We start from the raw sequence: 19879 nt of genomic DNA on the forward strand, positions 1-19879 counted from the left end.
CGTTAATTTATCAATCACTGTTTTTCAAAAATATACTCTACTTCGAAGTCTATAAGAGGTCGAACTGCGTGGAGGATCATCGAAGATGTTTGAAGGTCAGAGCTCAGGCATTCGTTCATATTTGATGGAATGGTTCGCGTCTATCTGGAGAAAGAAAACCATAGTGTCACCATACCTGATAGCACCATCCCCAACACCACTCTCAAGCATAATATTCAACGTGGAATTCGAACTGACTGAATACCTCCCCCGCTAACTCTCTCATATCTGCTGCCAATTTGAATCCTCCCTGTAGTACCATGAGGCGCATCAATTTTCACATCCAGCATGGATCCGTCAACTTCCCATGCAACGAACAAAGTAGCTCCCCCTTCCGTAACAACTCGAGCGCTCGCCTTTTTCAAGCCCATCTGCAACCCTGTCTCAGGGGCCAAGAGCCAATTCTTATACCCAAATCCTTTGGGTCCGTCAGCAGGACGCAATCCAGCGGCCCATTCTGTGAGAACGTATGTTGCTGCTCCTCCCCATGGGTGGCTTAGGCTAGTGAAAAGACTCAAGCCGGGGGCACCGTCCACGTCAAGATATTCCCAGCTTGCACCGGTGGCTGTGGTGTCATTCCCGATACCGGTTTCCACGCCCTCCGATAGCATCGCTCCCCACATGGATCGGAGGAGTTCCTTCGCGGCCGTGGTGGCATTTCCCATAAACAAAGCGGGTAGCAAGAAGCCATTGGTGTTGGGTGAAATGGAGACACTGGAAGCTGCTTCATTTACCGTAGTATCATCCTTGTACCCAGGTCCAAGCTTCAGCTGACTCAAATTTTGCGAAGACACGGCTTGTGAGGCCCTGGTTGAGTTTGCGACCCCGGAAGTTATGCACAGTCCTATACCAGCAACGCTAAAGTCGCTCTTGTTTGATCGACTGAGAGAGTAAACTCCAAGCTCATCGTTCCAAAGGTGAGTATTAACAGCATCAGCCAGCTTCTCGGCGGATTCCTTATATGTCCTGGCGGCAGTCTGGTTCCCCAGTACACTGGCAATCTCTGAGGCTCCGTTGAGAGCTTCAACTGTGAGGCAACTGACTGCAGAACCTCCCTGTGCTGAGCCTAAAAATGCGCTGTATACATCCACCAGTCCATCCGTGGCATTGATCGTGCTCAGAAGCCAGGCCAGTTGTTTTTGCCACTGCGGCCAAGTTTGGGCGGCATATTTCAGGTCGTTCGTTTGTTTAATCAGATGATAGAACCCCAGGAATCCAAGAATCTGGTAGTCTTCCAGGCCATGATATGCGCCGTTTGGACTGAAAGCATCAATGGTGGTCGACGGGTTATACCCCATAGCTGGCGCGATACACAGTTGGCCATTAGAGACTTGGGTGTCGAGTAAGAATGACAAAGTCCCGCGTGACCAATCGAATCGGTCAGTGCTAGCACCGATGATACGGGAAGTATGGTAAAAATCGCCCAACCAGACCAGGCGGTCTCGTTTCGGCCCATCCAAGCAGACAGTTCCCAGGTTAGCCTGTGTCCCATAGCGTACCAAAGCACTCTTATCGCGCAGGCTGTCCACGTATAAGAGAGAGCCATTCGCACTGTCGTGGACCTTGACATTGCGAACCCAGGCAGCTTGGTCTTGGTAGGCTCCAAGCCCAAAGGATCCACTAAGTGAGACTTGAGAACCACCGGTGTAGTAATCCGATAGCGAGACGTTGAAGATAGAAATGCCGTTAAGCTGCACAGCCAGGTGATCGTCACCTGACAAAACAGTAGTAACTGTATACCACTCCTTCTCATGCACGTTGAATGGAATGGTGAAAGTGTCGAGCAGATATGATTCCAAAGTGGTTTGGTTGACGAAGCCATATCCGTATGCCAACAGAATACTATTTGGAGGGGTCAAGGACCTATTGGTGTTGGCGAATGTGGAAGTCTCGGGTAGTTCTCCAACAAGTAGTAGTTGAATAGCATTGCCAACGCCTACAGGTTGAGCCTAGGTCTCACCAATCAGTATGAATATCGATAAAGTAGTGAGAAGAATGATAGTATCAACTTACTACCGACCACCATAGTCCGGCCCTCTCGATAGATGTCTCAAATTGCAAGGTGTAATTTTCGAGAGTGGTAGTCTCAACGTTTGGTGAAGACCTTACACTGTGCACAAAGGCCCCCTTGACTGGGTCAATGTCCCAAACAGCCTTCTGAGTACCTTTCTCAAGACATGCCATGGTTGCTGCCTTCTGTCCCAATTTCCAGATTGCATTAAACACTGTATCGTCGGATGAAAAGCGGGCTGGGAGTGTGTCCGGATTTGTGACAGAAACCGTTGGTTCAAAGCCAACATGGGAGATCGTGACCTTGTTCCCGGCAACCAACTGAATAGACTGCCATCTCTGGCCGCCTTGGATCAATGAAGACTTCACTGTCCCCGCTTTGGTAATATTGAAAGTTTCGACTCGAACAGCATTGGACAGGCCAGTAGAGAATGTGTAGGGGCCATCCCCCCAAACATGATGGAGCCCGTGGTAAGGCTCGCTGTACTTCACTTCAATTTGTGCTGGCGCTTCAACTGATTCTATTTCGAAAAAAGGGTACCCAGCCACCTCTGATCCATAATCAATGGTGGCAATAGGAGACTTCAAAGTTAAAGCAAATTTGGACGGCTTCGATGTTGGCCATAGGATGCCATGGCCAACGGTGAGTGCCTTGGGGGAGAAATATTGCTGGTGATCATTGGTATTGCTAGGGTCGTAAGTCATTGAATTGAGCCCATCAATCATATCTGGGGCTTACATTCTCGAGCTGGCATCTGTAGCCTCTGCAAAATGCCAGAAACTGGACGACCCGAAAACTATCGTCAAGAAGAACGCCCGTATAGTCATGTTTGTTGACATTGAAGATTGATGACTGCCCTGGAATACAATTGCCCTCGAGCGGGCACATTTAAGCCTGGCCTCGGTATAAAGAGGCCCTGATTCTCGGTGGAACAACCGCCGAACCCTGAAGAATCAATGCAGGGTTTCTTGTCCACCTCCGCCTCCGCCTCCACATTCACCGATCACTGTGGAGCAGCTGCGGCTTCTCCTCATCGGATAGGAACACGGGTACGTACTCCATACACAACTACATATCAACAATTTGTCTAATTGAAATAAATATTTCCATCGTTTTATTTTTTGCCCAGTCAATCATGAAGAGGAAGAAGAAGAATAAAGAAAGAGACGAGAGAGACAGTATTTTCGAGACGCAAAAAGATGGACTATCGGGGAATCGAACCCCGGACCTCTCGCAGCTTCACAGAAATGCGAAGCGAGCGCACTACCCCTGTGCTAACAGCCCCAGTGGTTATACAGTCCTACCCATTTGTGATTTATCATCTACCAGCCGATAACACAACTTGGGAACGTTGTATAGCCCCGTCGCCGCCCATGATACATGCTAATGTCGTGTTTAGGCGCTTTGACATAATACTTTCAGTCAAAGAGTAAAGATCTGGAGTTGATGATGTAACTGGGCACTTACGTAGACAGGTACTCAGGGACTCCTTCAATTCAAGTACATGCCCTGCTTCTTGAATTATGACGTTGCAACACGTGCCGGTTATCGGGGTTATCGCTCGCCGCGGCTCATCTTCCTTCTCCCATGCACTTCACCATAGACCATGAGGACGGTCCTCCTCAGTCGGTTTTGTTTTCGACGCGGGATTCCGCGCATCCCGCGAAATCGCTTCACATCATGGCAACCTCCCAAACAAACCCCGCGGCGGGGCCGGGTCACTGGCGGACTGGTGATGTCCGCTTTGGCGCCCGGCGCATTCCTCAAGTTGGCGGAGGTAGATGACCCTGAAAAGACGGGGGAGATGCAGATGCTTGAGGCTTCTCGCGATGAGATCCGAAAGGCTGTTTCTCCAGATGCCCGGGGCTTAGAGCGGGTATGGCAATCCCTCTCCGTTACATTCTACTACTATGTCTACGACCCAATCGCTACTGGGCTACGATTCTTGCACCTCTTTGTAATCTTTATGCCGGTCGTGATAACGGTACCTGCTATTTGGCTCGGTCGGGCTGTTGGAAGTAAAAATGGGGCTCAAACGGGTACACTTTGGTGGTATAGGTTCTTGGTGAAGGCGATGGAGCGCGCTGGACCTGCTTTTATCAAGGTTTGTTGATTCACTTTCCGCTGGAGCATTATTTACTAAGACTTTTGTTGAAAAGCTTGGTCAATGGGCCGCTTCACGAACCGATATCTTCCCACCGGAAATGTGTGCCGTCATGTCCTCGCTCCATTCCAATGCTCCCGCTCATTCACTTCGTGATACGAAGCGGACAATTCGAAAAGCATTTAATGGTCTTCCATTTGAAGAGATCTTCGAAGAGTTCGACGAAAAGCCTTTGGGCGTCGGTGCCATCGCACAGGTTTATAAAGCGAAGCTTAAACCAAGCCTGGCCAATACAAGTCAGGAACTAGGCCAAGAACCCATCACCTTGGGAGAAAAGATGCGCAAGAACGTCGATGTGCTAGTCAAGAACTCACCACAGCGCGTACCATCGTCATATGTCGCGATCAAAGTACTACATCCCCGAGTCGAGAAGATGATCCATCGTGACTTGCGCATCATGTCATTCTTCGCTTCTTTACTCAATGCCATCCCAACAATGCACTGGCTTTCCTTCCCGGACGAGGTTCAGCAATTCGGAGAGATGATGAAACTTCAACTGGACATGCGCATCGAAGGCACCAATCTCGTCAGGTTTCGGGAGAAATTTAAGTCCCGAAGCACCGCTTGGTTCCCCTACCCGTACCTGGAGTACACAACGCGCGAAGTTTTGGTTGAGGAATTCGCCCAGGGTATCCCGCTCGCCACCTTTCTGGACATTGGAGGAGGTGTCTACCAACACGAGATTGCGAATGAAGGCCTCGATGCCTTTTTACACATGCTTCTAATCGACAACTTTGTTCACGCGGATCTACACCCAGGAAACATCATGGTTCGGTTTTACAAGCCCAGCGAGCTCGATCTATCCCTTCGCAAGCATTCACGCGCCACCGATGCTCCGACACGAGCCGAAGTAGACGTGACTGAGTCTGTGCTTGCGCGACTACGCCCTCATATTGGCAATCAGCAACAATGGGATTCCGCCCTGGCTCAGCTTAATAATGAAGGATACCGCCCGCAACTTATTTTCATTGATACAGGCCTGGTTACCGAGCTGAACGACACCAATCGGCGGAACTTCCTGGATCTTTTCCGAGCCATTGCCGAGTTTGATGGATATAGAGCTGGACAACTTATGGTTGAGCGGTGTCGTACACCTGAACAGGTCCTTGAGCCCGAGATTTTCGCTTTAAAAATGCAACATCTTGTGTTAAGCATTAAGACGCGCACATTTGCCCTTGGAAATATCAAGATCGGCGATGTCCTAAGTGAGGTCTTGACAATGGTTCGCGGCCATCACGTCCGGTTCGAAGGTGATTTTGTGAATGTCGTGATATCTTGCCTCCTACTTGAAGGCATTGGAAGAAGTTTGAATCCAGACCTAGACTTGTTTAAGAGGTATGATATCTTGAAATTTCCACCTTTATTTAGCAATGCTAACCTGTTTCCAGTGCCCTTCCCATCCTCCGACAGCTGGGCTCTGGCGCCACATTGTTGCAAACGGTTCGTTCAGGCGATACCTCGATGCTCCGTGTTTGGGTTGGTTTAGAGGCTCGTGGATTGCTGCAGGCCAGCATTGAAAGTGTCGAGCAGTGCGTTAAGTACGATCAGTTGTCGCCCAACATCTGAGATATAGATCCCCTATTTTGTACGATATAAAGTGCCTCGGCATCAATGATAATGAAAATACATACTCGAATATACATCTGCATTTAATGATAAGCTAGTTAGTATATTTGGATACCGGCATTTTTAGATATCGACATTGGAAAACATTGGAACACCTGTCACACGATAGTCTCACGAAACCGTTACATATTGCCATTATCGTCTGCTGGTGGAATAAACTGTTAAAACTGGGGTGATAAGACAGGTAGAATATGACACAGGAAAGAAGAAAACACCAGAGATCATGAATAGGGGTTTCCCAAAAGGAAACCACGAAAAAACGCCCATGCCATGTCTATAATTATACAATGTGGAGTGGAGAAAGAATCAAACTGGCCTGAGCCTCATCAGCTCTGCTCGCGAGCAGCAGCTCCGCTGGCTCTCCACCATGCGTCTCCTCCCCATCGCATCAGGCGCTCAACCGCGGCCGTTGGCGAATCTAAAGCAGGTCGGATATCGAGGTAGAAAACCGGCTCTCCATTCGGTTCAGGAGGACCAGAGTAGTAATCGATCACGTAACGAACTTCCTTGGAGCCAGTAGGTGTCTGACGCTGAACGAACCAGTCGTGTCGGTCAAATGGAGGCTTGGTTCTAGTGCAAGGCGCGTTAGTATCTGCTTCAAAATAGTAAGATAAAGTTGCAGGATCGCGACATACTCAAACTTGGAAGGGTAGATCCACCCCAGAGCCTGGAAGATCTGGGCCTTAGGAGTGAGATCCTTGGGGCGACCCTGGAATCGAATCAGCCGAGGCTCCGTCGACTGGTCTACAAGTCCATGCGCCTCGCGCATAGCCAGATCCCAGCTCAGGTTCTCCTCGCCTCGGCGACACTTGCTCCATCCGTCCATGAGACCCTTAGCAAACGTGCGCTCCCATCCCACGATTTCATTCCAGGCACCTTCATTCAGGAAGTTGTGGACAGCAACCATGGCTTCCACGGCATCCTGGGGTGTGTCGGTGTGTCCCTTGCGCAACATGGCATTGTACATCTGCTGGGGGGACGGGTACTCCCAGTTCTCGTTGCTGTCGCCACGTGGGATAGAAGACTGTTCACGCTCAACGGGGAGATCGACGGTCTGATTGGCGGCACGCTCCTGAGAGATCGAGGCGAACATAAAGTTCATCGGGTTCAGTTTCGACAAGGTGGAGGACTGGGTTGGAGCCGCGGGCTCTTTCGGTGTCTGCGCGGCAGATGATTTCGGGGCCGAATAGAAAGGAGAATCGGACTTCATAGGGCAACTGCCTTCAGGGGCAGCGGATGGTGCCTGACGCGATTCATGCATCGGGCATGCAGGCTGAATTGATGGTCAGTCGGGGAATTCACGTAGATATGCCTGAAGGACGTACTGGAGGAGCTGCATTGGTAGGCGGATGAGGTGCCTGTGGCGCCTTTGGCTGTGAGTCTGCCCAAAACCAACCCATTTTTAGTATTATTAAAATACAGAGGGATCAAGAGTAAAAAGTGGCAATGAGATGGTAAAATCCAAAAAATTGCCTCGCGCGATAAAAGATCGGAAAACCGCGACAGGATGACATAATCTGACTCGCAACCCGCAGCGGGCCGAAGTATAGAAATCCGCGCGATATGGTTGGTTGGATATTCACATCAAGGGTCCCATTATCATTAATGTTAACTTCAAATATTCAATATACAGAGCGATATCAGAAATCTTTGATAAAGCAACGGGCTAAATGCTTTACACTTCATCCGCAGAGATCACGAACCCTGCCATTGCTTCGTCCCAAATAGCCCGCCATCTTGGTGCTTGTGCAGCCGCAATAAAGAAGTAGTCGGTTAAGATTCGGGATACCTGCTCCCAAGTTTGCCATTCACATAGCATTGCAACGCGAGCCAATCTCTCTACAAACCAAGGTCGCTCGGGCTGACCGAGTGAGCCTTGAGCTCCGATGAACAAAGCCCAAGCAAAAAGTCCAAAGTTTTCTCTGGGTAGCTCGAGCAGAAGGGTAAGTCTGAAATTGTTCATAACTCTCACGAGATGATTTGTGAGAGCTCGTCCGAGGCCTGAGGATGGAGGGGAAACAATGAGAAAGTAGTTGAGAAAACATATCGAAGTTACACTGGTGACTGCTTCAATTGGATGAATTCTCTCGGACCTGTAGTCTTCAGCGTTAATATAACTAAGCAGTTGATGCTCGGTTTCACAATTGAGAACTCGGAAAAAATCATGGTCACTGAAGTGAATGGCTTCGGGCGCAACCTGGACGGTGATACTGTAAAAGATCATGTCCCGTATCACATTTAAGATACGTAGTAATGGTGGTTTGAGGAGTGTGTTCGCCCAGAATCCAGAGCCAAGTCGTCGGATTGGTGATGAAGGGGAAGGTCGAATTCGGTGCTGTATTTCGAGGGGTACGGGTTGTGTATCCCAAGTCAGTGGAAATACTGGTGTAGCTAACAGCCCTGTACCGGCCTTTACATCGCTCCTGCTGGATCGTAAGTGAAAGTGTACAAGAGAGCAGTTTGTTCAGTCTGTTCACGTACGTAAGAATTGCCGACAACATTGAAGACGAGCTTATGCTCTTATGCGTGATCCCACCTCGGAGCTCTACCATGCGCCTCAAGCCAGTCAGGTGAACCCGAGCTTCGTCAAACAACCCTGCGATTAACTGCCATGCAATAGTGAGAAAAGATTCGGTTCGTTATTTTCAAGTGAAGTCTTACTGATCCGGTGAGGAGGTTGACAATCGTATCGAATGCCTCATTGCTGAGTGCTAATCTGGGGTCTCGTACTTTGGTGTTCATCTCGTGTATTGATTTGGCTTTCATGATGCAGTAGTCAGAATCGTTAGTGACCCGATCAAAGTTAGCGGGATTGCTGAACGGATCAAGGCGGTTTATGGCCAAAGCGGCTCGGTGCGCAGCGCACATGCTCATGAGACCGAAGAAACTTCCTGGGTCAGAGAAAGAAGATCGGACCATCAACTCTAGCTCGGGTATTTCCGAGTCTTTGAGACAGCTCGGAAAAGTCATGGGAACAAAGACAGATTTCCCTTGTGGTTGTTAGCCCAGAAATACTCCAAAGGGTTGACGTGACGCACAGTAGAAAACTAAATGTGCAACCATAGAAGGAAGCTCGCCCGTTCCTGGCAAGGAACAAAAGGGGTCATAGAGCCATGATGCAGGTATCGCCCGTGGGTTGAGACTCAGATGACAAGGTAGTGGATAACCAGCCAGCCATCGTGGCGGACGTGCTCGCCGAGGTCTTGAATCAGAACAACCATTCTCGAAGTCCGTATCTCCTGTCAATGAGACTGAGGTCTGGTAAACAGCCCTCAAAACTATTTTTTGGTCCTCAGACTCCTCGACTACCTTCCGTCGGGACTTTGTAGCTGTTTGTTCCCGATTTTCTCGCCTCGACGTTCGTTTGGTTCCGGCAAGCCTCTCTCGTCGGCGTACATCGCGCATAACATGAGAGCGGATCGCCTTGCGGGCATTCACATCTTTGATTCTTTTGGAGGTCAAGTCATCGTCATGGTCGATAAAGGTGAACGACGGCCGATCAAGCGGTGGGGCGGCTCTTGCACTGGGTTCTGAACCAAATCAGTCGGTACTTGGTGCAGTATTTCGCGATGTTCTCTCTATTAGTGCAACTAGGGTAAAGGTGAAATCCCTAGGCAAATAGGTACTGTAGAATACGTTTGCCACAGAGACCATAACAAGCCTCCAGGGTCGAATCGTGGCTTGCAGATCCACGAATGGGATAGATCGGTGGGTCTTTCCGGGGAAGAAGGGGGGGGGGGGGGCTAAAGGAAAGGTACAATCGAGCACAAACCTGAATTGGAAGGTCGAACACCTGGTAACGTGAACGAATGCAGATGATCCATCTTGGGCCCGAAGGCCAGCGCAGAGCAAGATGGCAAGCCACAAACCAATGAAGTCAGTATGGAGTGGGGGTGAGAAAGACAAATTCAGAAGAAAAGAAAAGGAGTAGTTACGTTGCCAATATGTCAATGCGGGGGAGATAGAGCGCCATCCAAATTCAGTTTAAAAGAAGTTCAGGCGGAGAAATCCACCCAGTGATAATCCGGTGATATGATGGAACTGTGTAACCATTTTATACAAAGTTTTATGGCATATAGAAAGTAAATGTAGGGAAATCATCTAGAAGAAGAGAAGGTCCTGTATAAAGCGCCCGAAGATGCTGCCAAGCATAAGTAACAACGCAACCCGCTAACGATCAAAGAAATAAACATAACGTTTCCCCTCGTACTTTAAATTCTCGAGCATAGGCCGTTGAGTTCATTTACCCCTGCATGTCACTCATGAGTCTAGAGATTAATGCGTAACCAAAAAGCACCGCTAAACCGATCCAAAGACGGTTTCGTCGTACCCATCCTTGACCGGCTTCCCGAGCCACTTGGCCTCCCTCGACAACCGCTCCGATCCCTGGAGCACTTCCGTTTGGTCGTCGACGTAATGCGCTAGTTTCCGGGGAGCATCTGGCCGGGGCGTTGGGGTCTGGGAGGATCTGACCGGTGTTGGTATCGATGCGATGTTCTTTCATCCAGGCCCAGTTTTCCTGATCCAACTCGGGCCACTCAGTCCGGAATTTCAACCCTCCATCTCCTGCTTTGACGTTATTGATTCCTTTGGCTGTTCGAGTCACACCCGGGGTGGCGTTAAGGTGCGAACCACCCCCGGTTGAATTCCACCATCGTGATCGAACGGCAAACACTCGACGCTCTGCTTCCGATGCGCTGACACTTCCGGTAGTCATCTCTTCACTAGTCATGAAGGATAGTAGTCCAATCAGGATGGTCGAAACCTCCCAGGCAGGATTGAAGGATTTGGGGTGGAAGTCGCTGATGCTCAGGCAGAGGCGAGTAGATGGCTGAAATCGACCACTGGGAGTGTGCATGCGAATGGCGGGGGGCGCAAACGGGTACTCAGGAGGAAACATGAGGGTACCCCAGTATTGTCCATTCTCATAAGGTGTGCCCGGAGGACCCGTGAGGATATAGTGCCATCTGTTCTGATTAGTGATTAGGTTACTACAGAGACCGTAGAGGTCCCACTTACTCAAGAATATTGCTTTCAGATGGATGGGCAATAATGAATGGTGGAGGGTTCTTCTGAATACTTTGGTATTCCCGAGTAAGCTGTATAGACTGTTAGCGAATCCCGGTTGCTTGGAGATGGATGTCTCGGTTACCCACCCGTTTTAGAGCCGCCTTGGTCGCCATGTTGCAAAACAAATCTGGTTGTCAAATATTTGTGACTGTCTAGAAGAGAAGTAACTCGGGGAGAGATAGTAGTCAAAGAAAAGAGAATCTTGATCAAAGAAACGATGTAGGAATGAAAGGTCAAAGGTGAAACGGTTGCGCGGCGAGCGTCCCCGGAGTCACGTGGGCGCCGTTTTCCCACGCGATCACCAAGATGTTGCTGTTCCCAGAACTTGGCCCATTGTAGCCGTCACGATGTCCTCCCCTCTATCTGCTGGAGATGAAGATGTATGTCGAATACCTATGCAGCTTGGGGCTGTTTTTCATATGTTTGTGCTAAACTAATCACCTTCTTGTCCGTAGATCTTCGAGCGCTTGCAACAGCGCAAGGACCCGCAGGTCCTGGAAGAGCAGCAACAGGCCGTGAATGAGCGGATGCAGGCAATCCTTCAAAAAGCCCAATCCCGCCTTGGGGAATTGGTATGGTTCTCTTCTTTCTCCGGCTTGGGTTATTGATTACTAGGCCTACTGGTGGACTTGAGGATCGTCCGACTAACGTTGATTTCTATAAAGCTCGACCAAAACTCTACTTTGCCCTGCAGAATCTCGTCGGTCCAATTTCAGAGCGCACCTCACACTCGCCGAAGCTTCCTTGAGCACATCGTCAACCCACTTCTTGGTACGAAGCGCGATCATCCCTACACTCTTTCCGAGGCTTTGCGGGAAGTTTCGGCTGCGGCAGACAAACTTGGACGGTTCGGTTGGTAACCCTTAGTCGGATGGATTTTAGCATGGCTTACTTATATAATTATCAGACCTATTCCAACAGCCTATCGCCGTTCATCTGGATGAGTCGACACCCGATCCCACCACCGGACTGCGCAACATCGATGTTATCCTCGCTACTCGGGAGAAATCTCGTGTACTTTTGAAGACTGGGACCGACCTTGGTAATGCAGAGGGTTCGGCATACGGTAACCTCCTTTGGCGCAATGTTTTTGGAGGTGCTGAGACTTTGAACCTGAACGCCTCGCTGGGTACGCGCACACGATCTGCCTATCAGGCCGCATTTGAGACCCCAATCTTCTTTGACCCCGATTTCCGCCTGGAAGTTGGCGGTATCGCAAGCTCCACCCAGAAGTCCTGGGCTAGCCATGAGGAGGTTGTCAAGGGTGGCTGGAGCAAGCTTCGATGGCTCTCCCAGTCTGGCCATCGCCACGAATTGGGCTATAACGGATTCTGGAGACAGATTACCGGCCTTGCGGAGAACGCCTCCCCGACTGTCCGAGCCGATGCTGGAGATAGCGTGAAGAGCAGCATCTTCCACAGCTGGGTCAATGATCAGCGGGACAATGCCATGTTGCCTTCTCGCGGTTACTACGCCAAGATTTTTAATGAGGTTGCTGGATTAGGCCCATTGAAGGGAGATGTATCATTCTGGAAGTCGGAGATCGAGACCCAGGGCAGTATCCCCATCCCTATTCCCGGTGTCAAGGGTGACAGCGGTATTAGCCTCACCACTGGCTTCCGTGCTGGTCTTCTTTACCCCTTGGGACAGGACTCAAACTCGCGACCCCAGCTTTCTCTCGTTAATGATCGCTTCCTTCTTGGTGGACCGACTGACGTCCGTGGATTCCGTCTCTGCGGCCTGGGCCCTCGTGAGGGTTCTGATTCCCTCGGTGGAGACGTCTACGCCGCCGGAAGCGCAAACCTGCTTTTCCCTCTTCCCCGAGTGGGAGCCGAGAAGCCCTTGCGACTGCAAGCTTTCTTGAACGGCGGTCGCCTGTTGCCACTGCGTACCTCGCAGAAGACCACTCCTTCAAGCAGTGGAGAGGTGCAGGATGCTATGATCTCAACCATCTCTGATCTGCAGAATGGTCTACCTAGTATTTCTGCCGGTGTTGGTATTGTGTACGCCCTTCCCGTGGCGCGATTTGAGCTTAATTTCTCTCTGCCGCTCGTCCTTCGCAAGGGCGAGGAGGGCCGGAAGGGCCTGCAGCTTGGAATTGGTATCAACTTCCTGTAGAAACATGTTTCCTATTATTAGAGTTTAGCGGAGTCGAATTATACCTCACTTCATTCCTTTTTAGTTTCGAATTCGGTGTTTCTGTTTTCATGTATTGGTTCTATACTTCGGCTCCTGGGCTCCACGCGGGGCTGAGTCAGCAGGCATCAGGACAAACCGCAAGTTGGACACTTTGAGCTTCACAAGCTCCCACACGACTTACTTTCCACCTTGTTCTTGCTCACTGCCAACAGAAATTAGTCTGATTGCCGCTCCACGGCAATGGCTCAATACTACCCCCAACAACAACAGCCGGGCTATGCCCCTCAAGGCTCCGCACAGAACCTCCAGTTCTTCCCCTCGTCCTATTCCTCAGTATCCGGCCACACGACTCCCTCACAGGCTTCATACGGTGCTGGATTTGGCGGCGCTCCTAATCCTTCCGCACAGGCTTATCCGGGGGGTGGATATGGAGGTTTCGGGTCTCCTGCTGCTGGTGTGAGCGGCAGGATGGGCGAGCAGAGTGGCTTGCGGACAGGCTGGTTAGCTGCATTTGGAGCCGAGGGGTATGATGGGGAACCGTCTTTACAGGAAGAGCTGGGAATTAATCTTGGTCATATCAAAACTAAGGTAGGTTGTCGCAAGGGGTGGTATCTACTTCCAGGTGTGATTCAGCATTGAATCTACGAACGTAGTTCGAACAGACTTCATGCTTATCATCTGATTTATATGGTATACTACTTGCTTCGATGAGCTAACAGCTTTGCGATTGCAGACACTAACCGTGCTAAACCCATTCGCATCCATCGATAATCATTTAATGGACGACAGTGACCTTTACGGTGCCTTGCTCTACGTCTTCTTATACGGTCTTTTCCTCCTCCTGTCCGGCAAGGTGTTCTATGGCTATATCTACGGCGTTGCAGTCTTTGGCACCGTCTCCTTACACCTCATCCTGAGTCTCATGTCTCCCATCCTCGACGGAGCTCCAACCCCCAACGCCGCCGACCCCACCAACTACAACCCACACCACAAGCCCTCCATGTCCGGCGTCTCCACTGCTGGTCATTTCTCTGCAACCCTGACCTTCCCCCGTTCGGCCAGTGTTCTGGGATACTGTTTCCTTCCACTTGTGCTCACTGCTCTCATTGGTGTTCTGCTCCCAATGGATACCATGTTCGGGTACCTCTTGACCACCGCCGCCGTGGGCTGGTGTACCTACAGCTCGTCTGGCATGTTCTGTGCCGTGGCGCGTATGAGTGGTATGCGTGGCTTGGTGGCATATCCTTTGGCATTGTTTTACGTCGTCTTCGGTATTATGGGTATCTTCTCGTCTCGGGGAACAGGTACACTGGCTGCGAAAACGGGTGCTCTTTAAAGGTTCGGTGGCTTTGATTCTTTTACGGAGTCTATCTGACTCGAACGAGCTTTATAGTCTCATGGTGGCATGAGAATGCTGTCCTTTTTTTTTTTTTTGTTTACGGAGGCTATCCGGTAAAAGAGCGGGACACGGGAAATTCTTCGCCTGCTGTTCCTTACATCTAATTTATGAATATCATGAGATTCTAAATGTGTTATATATCATTATACCATTAGATTCATCAATGCCCCTCTATCCAGAAACCCCCTAGACCTTGTATGATGCAAAATTGACCGCGCTCAATGAAACCCTCAAAAAGACTACATAGGCATTCCAGCCGATTTACCTACTTAATTCACTTTGCGTCGGTGCCCATTTCGCTAGCCACTCTCTGGTTTTTTCCAGATCACCACCCGCCGCCTCAGCACCAGCAACACACCATGCAAGGGCATAGACCTTGCCATCAGCAGATCCCTCAGCAGAGAGCATCTCCGCCAAGTTACGACGAATCTGTCCCGTCTCATCGGTACAGAAGTACATTGGCGATGTATTGGGTACTTCAGGGTTGAAATTGATAGCATCCACAAGCGGGCGCGTAACCTTCATAATATCAGCCACGCCCATGGGCGCAGGTGAACCATCTGCAGATTTGCTGTTCTGTTTTCCAGTCTTGCAGTACTCGTTCTGACACCATGGTTTGCCGCAACCGGTCATCATTTGGGATAGATAGCGGCGTTCAATACGGCGGCGGAGCGCTTTGCCTTCTGGGTCATATGTATCAACATACAGTGGTCCGTAGCATATACTACATAGACCAAGGGACGCGTTGCTTGCGTTGCCGAGTGTACGACCACAATTTTGGTTCAGACAGATACGGGGAGCGGGACGTGAAACACGCTCTAGTTCATGGTGTCTGAGATGCGTGTTCATATCGCGAAGTCGGATGATTTTATTACATAGATGGCATTCTGTTGTGCGGCCGCCGTCTGATAGCTCGTGTGGTGTTAAGCCGGAGAGCATGACTTCTGGGTCGTTGAGATCGGGGTCTGCCTCGCCTTTTTGTGGGACGAGTAGATGGCAGAATTGACATAGGATTAATTTGCCTGGACATTCGGTTGTGCGATGCTGTGCCAGTGAAGGAAGGCCTTCGAATTGAGCGGCACAATCAGGGCAGCTGTAGGCGCTGTGGAAGATGGAGTCGTGGCTGAGCTTGCTGGAGGCATCATTTCCATGGGCCGAGTCATGGGAGCAATGCCAATGGTTCTCCCACTCTGGCGACCGTTTTTGGAAAACATTGTTGCATTGAGGACAGAGGACATTATTTCGGAGACAGAAATTCTCATGAAGAACCAATGTCCGCTGCGGCACCCATTGTCGACAATTCTGACACTGCACGTCCCCATCCTCGTGGATCTCTTCTGTCTCCTCCTCTCCCTCTAGTGTATTGGTGGTTATTCGTAGGTGATATTGCGCCGGAGACTGCTGCGTAGGTGCAGCATCCTCGGGGCCTGATGTGATGGGATTGACATGGGCTGAGATGTAGAGAGCATCTGCTCCCTCAAGAGCCACATTTGTAGACCGGATCTTCACTCGCTTGGGAGACTGGCTCGAGAAATCTCCCCAAACATGCATGTCCGCCCGAGGACGGCTTTGTTGACGTGCACCAAGAGGACTGACAAAAAGGCAGAGGTTCGGATCCTCTGTAATGAGTTCCACGTCGAGCGTGTCCTCCCGATTCCATTCTCGAAGCTCATAATCAACGTATTCCCCCGGCAAGACCTGGGCCGTTACATTCTCTCCGACGGCGAGAACACCGCCAACTGAGCTGCCGCTTGTTGTACCTGGTGCCCGCGCTGCCCGTTCCAATCGTTTCTGTAGAGTTTCCCGGGCTTGTTCCTCCGTCAGCGCAACAATGTCAACCTCCAGGTCTGTGTCTACGACACAAATCCCATCGCCCTCCGGATACACCTTATCGACCAGAAAGCGGAAAGCCTCATTGCGCGTCCCGGGGACGTTGAGTATCTCGTTGACGGTCAGAGTTGTGAAGTTGTCCCGTAAATGTCGCTCCAGTAAAGCCTTCCAATCCTCGGGGTCATAGCCAGCCTCAAGCGGGCGAAGTCGCACATAAGTGCCTTTGGGCAGTTGCTTCGCATGCACAGTCACCGTTGGACTTGATGGTTGATCCTGTATTTCTGTCCCATCTGTATCCTGTGTCGCACCGTTGGTTTCCAACTCAAATTCGGTGTCTTGAATCCCAAGTGACTCTCGGAGCAAAGCGCTCAGTGCGACTTCGTTCTCCGCAGCGGAGAACTCTCGGATCCCCGCGTAGACGAAACGACCATTCTGGGGATTTACGACGCGAAAAGTGAGCGGGTGGGGAAGCTGGTGCTGGCGATTCTCGATTTGTTGACGGGCTCGGGATTCTGCAGCGAATGTGTGTGGGTTGAAGGGATCAAAGGAAGTGGTGTGCACACGAGGGTTCGGCGGGACAGCTTGGAGGGGCGCAGCGGCAAGAAGCTGTTCGAGGGCGGATTGGGGGAGGGTGATCTTATCTCCACGTAGACGAGGTGTTCGCTGAAAGGCAGTTACAGCCAGCTGAGCTGACCAGCTGAGAGTATTATTTTCCATGATATGAAGCACGGAGAAGAGAGAGTAACATTTGCGATAATTTAAGGTGGGGACGAAAGCTTAGAAGTTCTGGAAGACTCCGCGGCTCCCGGAAATGGTATAATAAACATGAAAACGCCCGCTTAGAAATCCAAATTATTCATTACGCTTCAACGAAAGTTGCGCATACGGTGGCGACTACTGGTATTGCACCAATCACACTGGGATGTGTTAGCTATGTAATTTCAAAGTCGCTGATGAACGCTTACCATCGTGGCGGAACACCCTTCGTTGTGATCAATGCAGTAGTCACCCTGGCAGCTCTGGCAGGTATGCTGGCAATCTAGTTTACACGACGCACACTATAAGATCCATGTTAGAATGTCGATATATGGAATCCACGGGTGGTCACTCACGGTCGGCCCACACTCCCAGCAATCCTTGCTCACTCCTGGTACAGAGTTCTAAGGCCATGTCAATCACCGTCACAATTTAGTAGTATATATTGGCTGTTTACGCACCTCTCTCTCTAGTGGCCTAGCAGGTCCGGTAAGCGATCCTTGAGGAGGACGAACCGCTGTCTGATGTGGCGACAAATTCACTTGAGCATGTTGGGGATTGGGCAGACAGTTAGAGCAAAACCACTTGTTGCACCGATGACACCAACGATCAGTCAAGCAATCGGCACATCGTACAATCAGACATGGGTGTTGTCCTGGAATCTGTTCAGGGCGCTTCGCTGCGGCGACATTGGACACGTGTAATGGCATTGGGTTCAGCAGTGGGAACTGTAGATCCGGGGATTGGCCCCAGATCGCTGGTCCCTCCGGAGAGCTATGACATCCATCGCAGCCCCGTGGTCCGAGTGCCACGGTTGCCACCGCTGGTCCCAGAAGAGGAGCTTCTGGAGCCAACTTGCCTTCGTCCACAGAATACAGATTGACATCGTGACGCGGTCCACGACAAAGCACCGCATCAAATGCAATGATACCCTCACATTTCTGCAAGGTTTGTGCCCAGCCATCATCCAGAGTATGTTTGAACAATCTCCCCGAGGAGCTATACCATTCATTTTGCTCTGCGGGTGTTTTGGGGATCTCTTCCTCGTCATCTGACGAAGCGCTCGATGAGCTAGAGCTCGAGCTCTGACTCGGGCTCCGGGAGCCAATGCGAGAGCCCCACCAGTCGCGATACCGGCGTCGCACTACACCCTTCGGTGCCTTGGTTCTGGGGGAAAAGTGATAGATACCCTTGATCCGGGGAGTACCCTCTGGTCGTGTGGGTCGAACGGCATGTTGAATGACCTGCATGAGCTTTCGCTCATTGAGGTGGAGACACTCGCGGATCGAGAGAATGCTGATATTAAATCGATCTGTTAGGATAATATCGGCGACTAGATCGGCAGGAACTGGTAGGCCATCCAAGACCAGGGTGCGCACATCCTGCAGCACTGATCTCTTCTCGAGGCTAGCGAAAATGCGTCGCAGTGGGGCAGAATATACTTCGTCTTCTGTCTGCAGTTCATCCTGGCGCTGCGACTTTTTGGGAAGCTGAGCGCCTCGGCAGCGAGTCAAATCAAGGTGGCGGAAAATATAGGGAGTTTGTGTAATCATGCTGTACATGAGTCGCGATGTCGATGCCAGCGCTAGCAAGGATGGGGCTGCAAGATAAGGCGCGACATGATCCAGGATCAGGCTATTAGTTAGGGCCTCTTCGATAGGCGCTCGACGTGGAGGTGCGGGCTCTGGCATAGAGATTACATCTGTAGTGATTTTCTGAGGAATTTCAGGCACGACGGGTTCAAGGCCCAGTTCTTTTGCAGTAAGGCGACGAGAGCCATAGAAATCGGGGGCGCGGCTGACGAGATTTTGGCGATAGGCGATCATAGCGCCGACGGCGACTTCATCTCCGATACGCAAGATCGGCGTATGGGGTTGGATCTCTTGGAGGGCGGCACGGGCTTTTACGAGCTCCGTCTCCAAAAGGTGAATAGTGGATTGTAGGACGGCAGGCATGGCGTCGAAGTCGGAGTCAATGGCAGAAACAAGAGCAGACCACAAGTCGGACATAATATGGTCTCTTATATAGTTTGAAAGGGCAAAGGGGGTCCACCATCAAGTGGGGAATCAGGGACTCGGGGGTAAATGCGGTTGAAATAGATCAGATCATCCAGTACCAAATGTACCGAATGCTTCACCGGAACGATGAAAGAGAATAGTGCCACTGAAGCTCCGGTGGGGACGGAAAGGGAGATCCGAGTGTGGATGAAATTGGATTATTCAATTGAGTAATGATAAGAGTCGGTCAGCGTTGCGGATGCACCGAATGCAGCAAGTCCGGGGCTTTGTATAGTATCGGGGAGAGTACTTTAAAAAACCTTAAGGACTGTGGATAGAGCCTATTTATAAGTTCCAATTCCCCGGGCGATTGATATTCGAATCTCTTAATCCTTTATCTGTGCTCGGAGTATTAGGGAGATCTCACATTCCCACGTAAATCCGCATGTACTGAGTACCGAGTTGCATGTAAACCAAGATAAGAAATGAAGAAAAAAAAATAATCCAAAGAAAGGAAAAAGAGACTTGGACCAATGATACGATATGGTATGTTTGGGGGGATTCAGTAAGGGGGCAAAAAGTACCCAGTACATCCAACGCGGCCCCAAGTATGAGGGGTTGTGTTGGGGAAAACTAGTGGACCCTGGGGAGAGCGAAGTATCGGGTACTGAACAAAGGTCCCACTCCAGTACATCTTGGCTGTCAATTGCCCCCACTGATCCGCTAGTCACGCGCTTTTTAGGCCGCGTCAGTGCGAGTCTCCACTTTCTTCTCTTCGCCATTCGAGAAAGGAGCGTGGTCCGATCGACTTATTCAACGTTGATACGCTGAGAACAAAGAAAATACTT

At 50.5% G+C, this 19879-nt stretch overlaps 8 protein-coding genes across 8 annotated transcripts; 3 read left to right on the forward strand and 5 right to left on the reverse strand.

Annotated features, from left to right (window-relative positions):
- Positions 1–215: 215 nt before the first annotated feature.
- Positions 216–2877, reverse strand: N7484_011783 (putative alpha-L-rhamnosidase C; the record flags this gene model as incomplete). The annotated part of the gene is made up of 3 exons (XM_057122170.1): positions 216–1988; positions 2053–2737; positions 2789–2877. 3 exons carry the CDS (start codon positions 2875–2877, stop codon positions 216–218), a joined length of 2547 nt encoding a protein of 848 aa, XP_056967924.1.
- A 779-nt stretch (positions 2878–3656) lies between these two features.
- On the forward strand, positions 3657–5780 carry N7484_011784 (ABC1 kinase family protein; the record flags this gene model as incomplete). Its single annotated transcript, XM_057122171.1, has 3 exons — positions 3657–4154; positions 4210–5549; positions 5603–5780. The coding sequence occupies 3 exons, from the start codon at positions 3657–3659 to the stop codon at positions 5778–5780; spliced, it is 2016 nt and encodes a 671-aa protein (XP_056967925.1).
- Positions 5781–6166: 386 nt separating this feature from the next.
- Positions 6167–7240, reverse strand: N7484_011785 (holocytochrome c synthase CYC3; the record flags this gene model as incomplete). The annotated part of the gene is made up of 3 exons (XM_057122172.1): positions 6167–6410; positions 6476–7113; positions 7166–7240. The coding sequence occupies 3 exons, from the start codon at positions 7238–7240 to the stop codon at positions 6167–6169; spliced, it is 957 nt and encodes a 318-aa protein (XP_056967926.1).
- A 275-nt stretch (positions 7241–7515) lies between these two features.
- N7484_011786 (uncharacterized protein) lies at positions 7516–8810 on the reverse strand (the record flags this gene model as incomplete). The annotated part of the gene is made up of 3 exons (XM_057122173.1): positions 7516–8266; positions 8322–8446; positions 8502–8810. 3 exons carry the CDS (start codon positions 8808–8810, stop codon positions 7516–7518), a joined length of 1185 nt encoding a protein of 394 aa, XP_056967927.1.
- A 1273-nt stretch (positions 8811–10083) lies between these two features.
- On the reverse strand, positions 10084–11023 carry N7484_011787 (ubiquitin-conjugating enzyme E2; the record flags this gene model as incomplete). The annotated part of the gene is made up of 3 exons (XM_057122174.1): positions 10084–10807; positions 10860–10939; positions 10997–11023. The coding sequence occupies 3 exons, from the start codon at positions 11021–11023 to the stop codon at positions 10084–10086; spliced, it is 831 nt and encodes a 276-aa protein (XP_056967928.1).
- A 234-nt stretch (positions 11024–11257) lies between these two features.
- sam50 (SAM complex subunit SAM50) lies at positions 11258–13028 on the forward strand (the record flags this gene model as incomplete). The annotated part of the gene is made up of 4 exons (XM_057122175.1): positions 11258–11290; positions 11366–11482; positions 11576–11762; positions 11818–13028. The coding sequence occupies 4 exons, from the start codon at positions 11258–11260 to the stop codon at positions 13026–13028; spliced, it is 1548 nt and encodes a 515-aa protein (XP_056967929.1).
- Positions 13029–13289: 261 nt separating this feature from the next.
- Positions 13290–14385, forward strand: N7484_011789 (transporter YIP1; the record flags this gene model as incomplete). The annotated part of the gene is made up of 2 exons (XM_057122176.1): positions 13290–13637; positions 13783–14385. 2 exons carry the CDS (start codon positions 13290–13292, stop codon positions 14383–14385), a joined length of 951 nt encoding a protein of 316 aa, XP_056967930.1.
- A 324-nt stretch (positions 14386–14709) lies between these two features.
- N7484_011790 (putative ubiquitin fusion degradation protein (Ufd1)) lies at positions 14710–19043 on the reverse strand (the record flags this gene model as incomplete). Its single annotated transcript, XM_057122177.1, has 5 exons — positions 14710–16941; positions 17165–17195; positions 17244–17317; positions 17391–17438; positions 17670–19043. The coding sequence occupies 5 exons, from the start codon at positions 19041–19043 to the stop codon at positions 14710–14712; spliced, it is 3759 nt and encodes a 1252-aa protein (XP_056967931.1).
- Between the last annotated feature and the right edge of the window lie 836 nt (positions 19044–19879).

Source organism: Penicillium longicatenatum (genome assembly GCF_028827895.1).
Source record: "Penicillium longicatenatum strain IBT 33135 chromosome Unknown contig_7_segment0_segment0, whole genome shotgun sequence".
NCBI lineage: Eukaryota > Fungi > Ascomycota > Eurotiomycetes > Eurotiales > Aspergillaceae > Penicillium > Penicillium longicatenatum.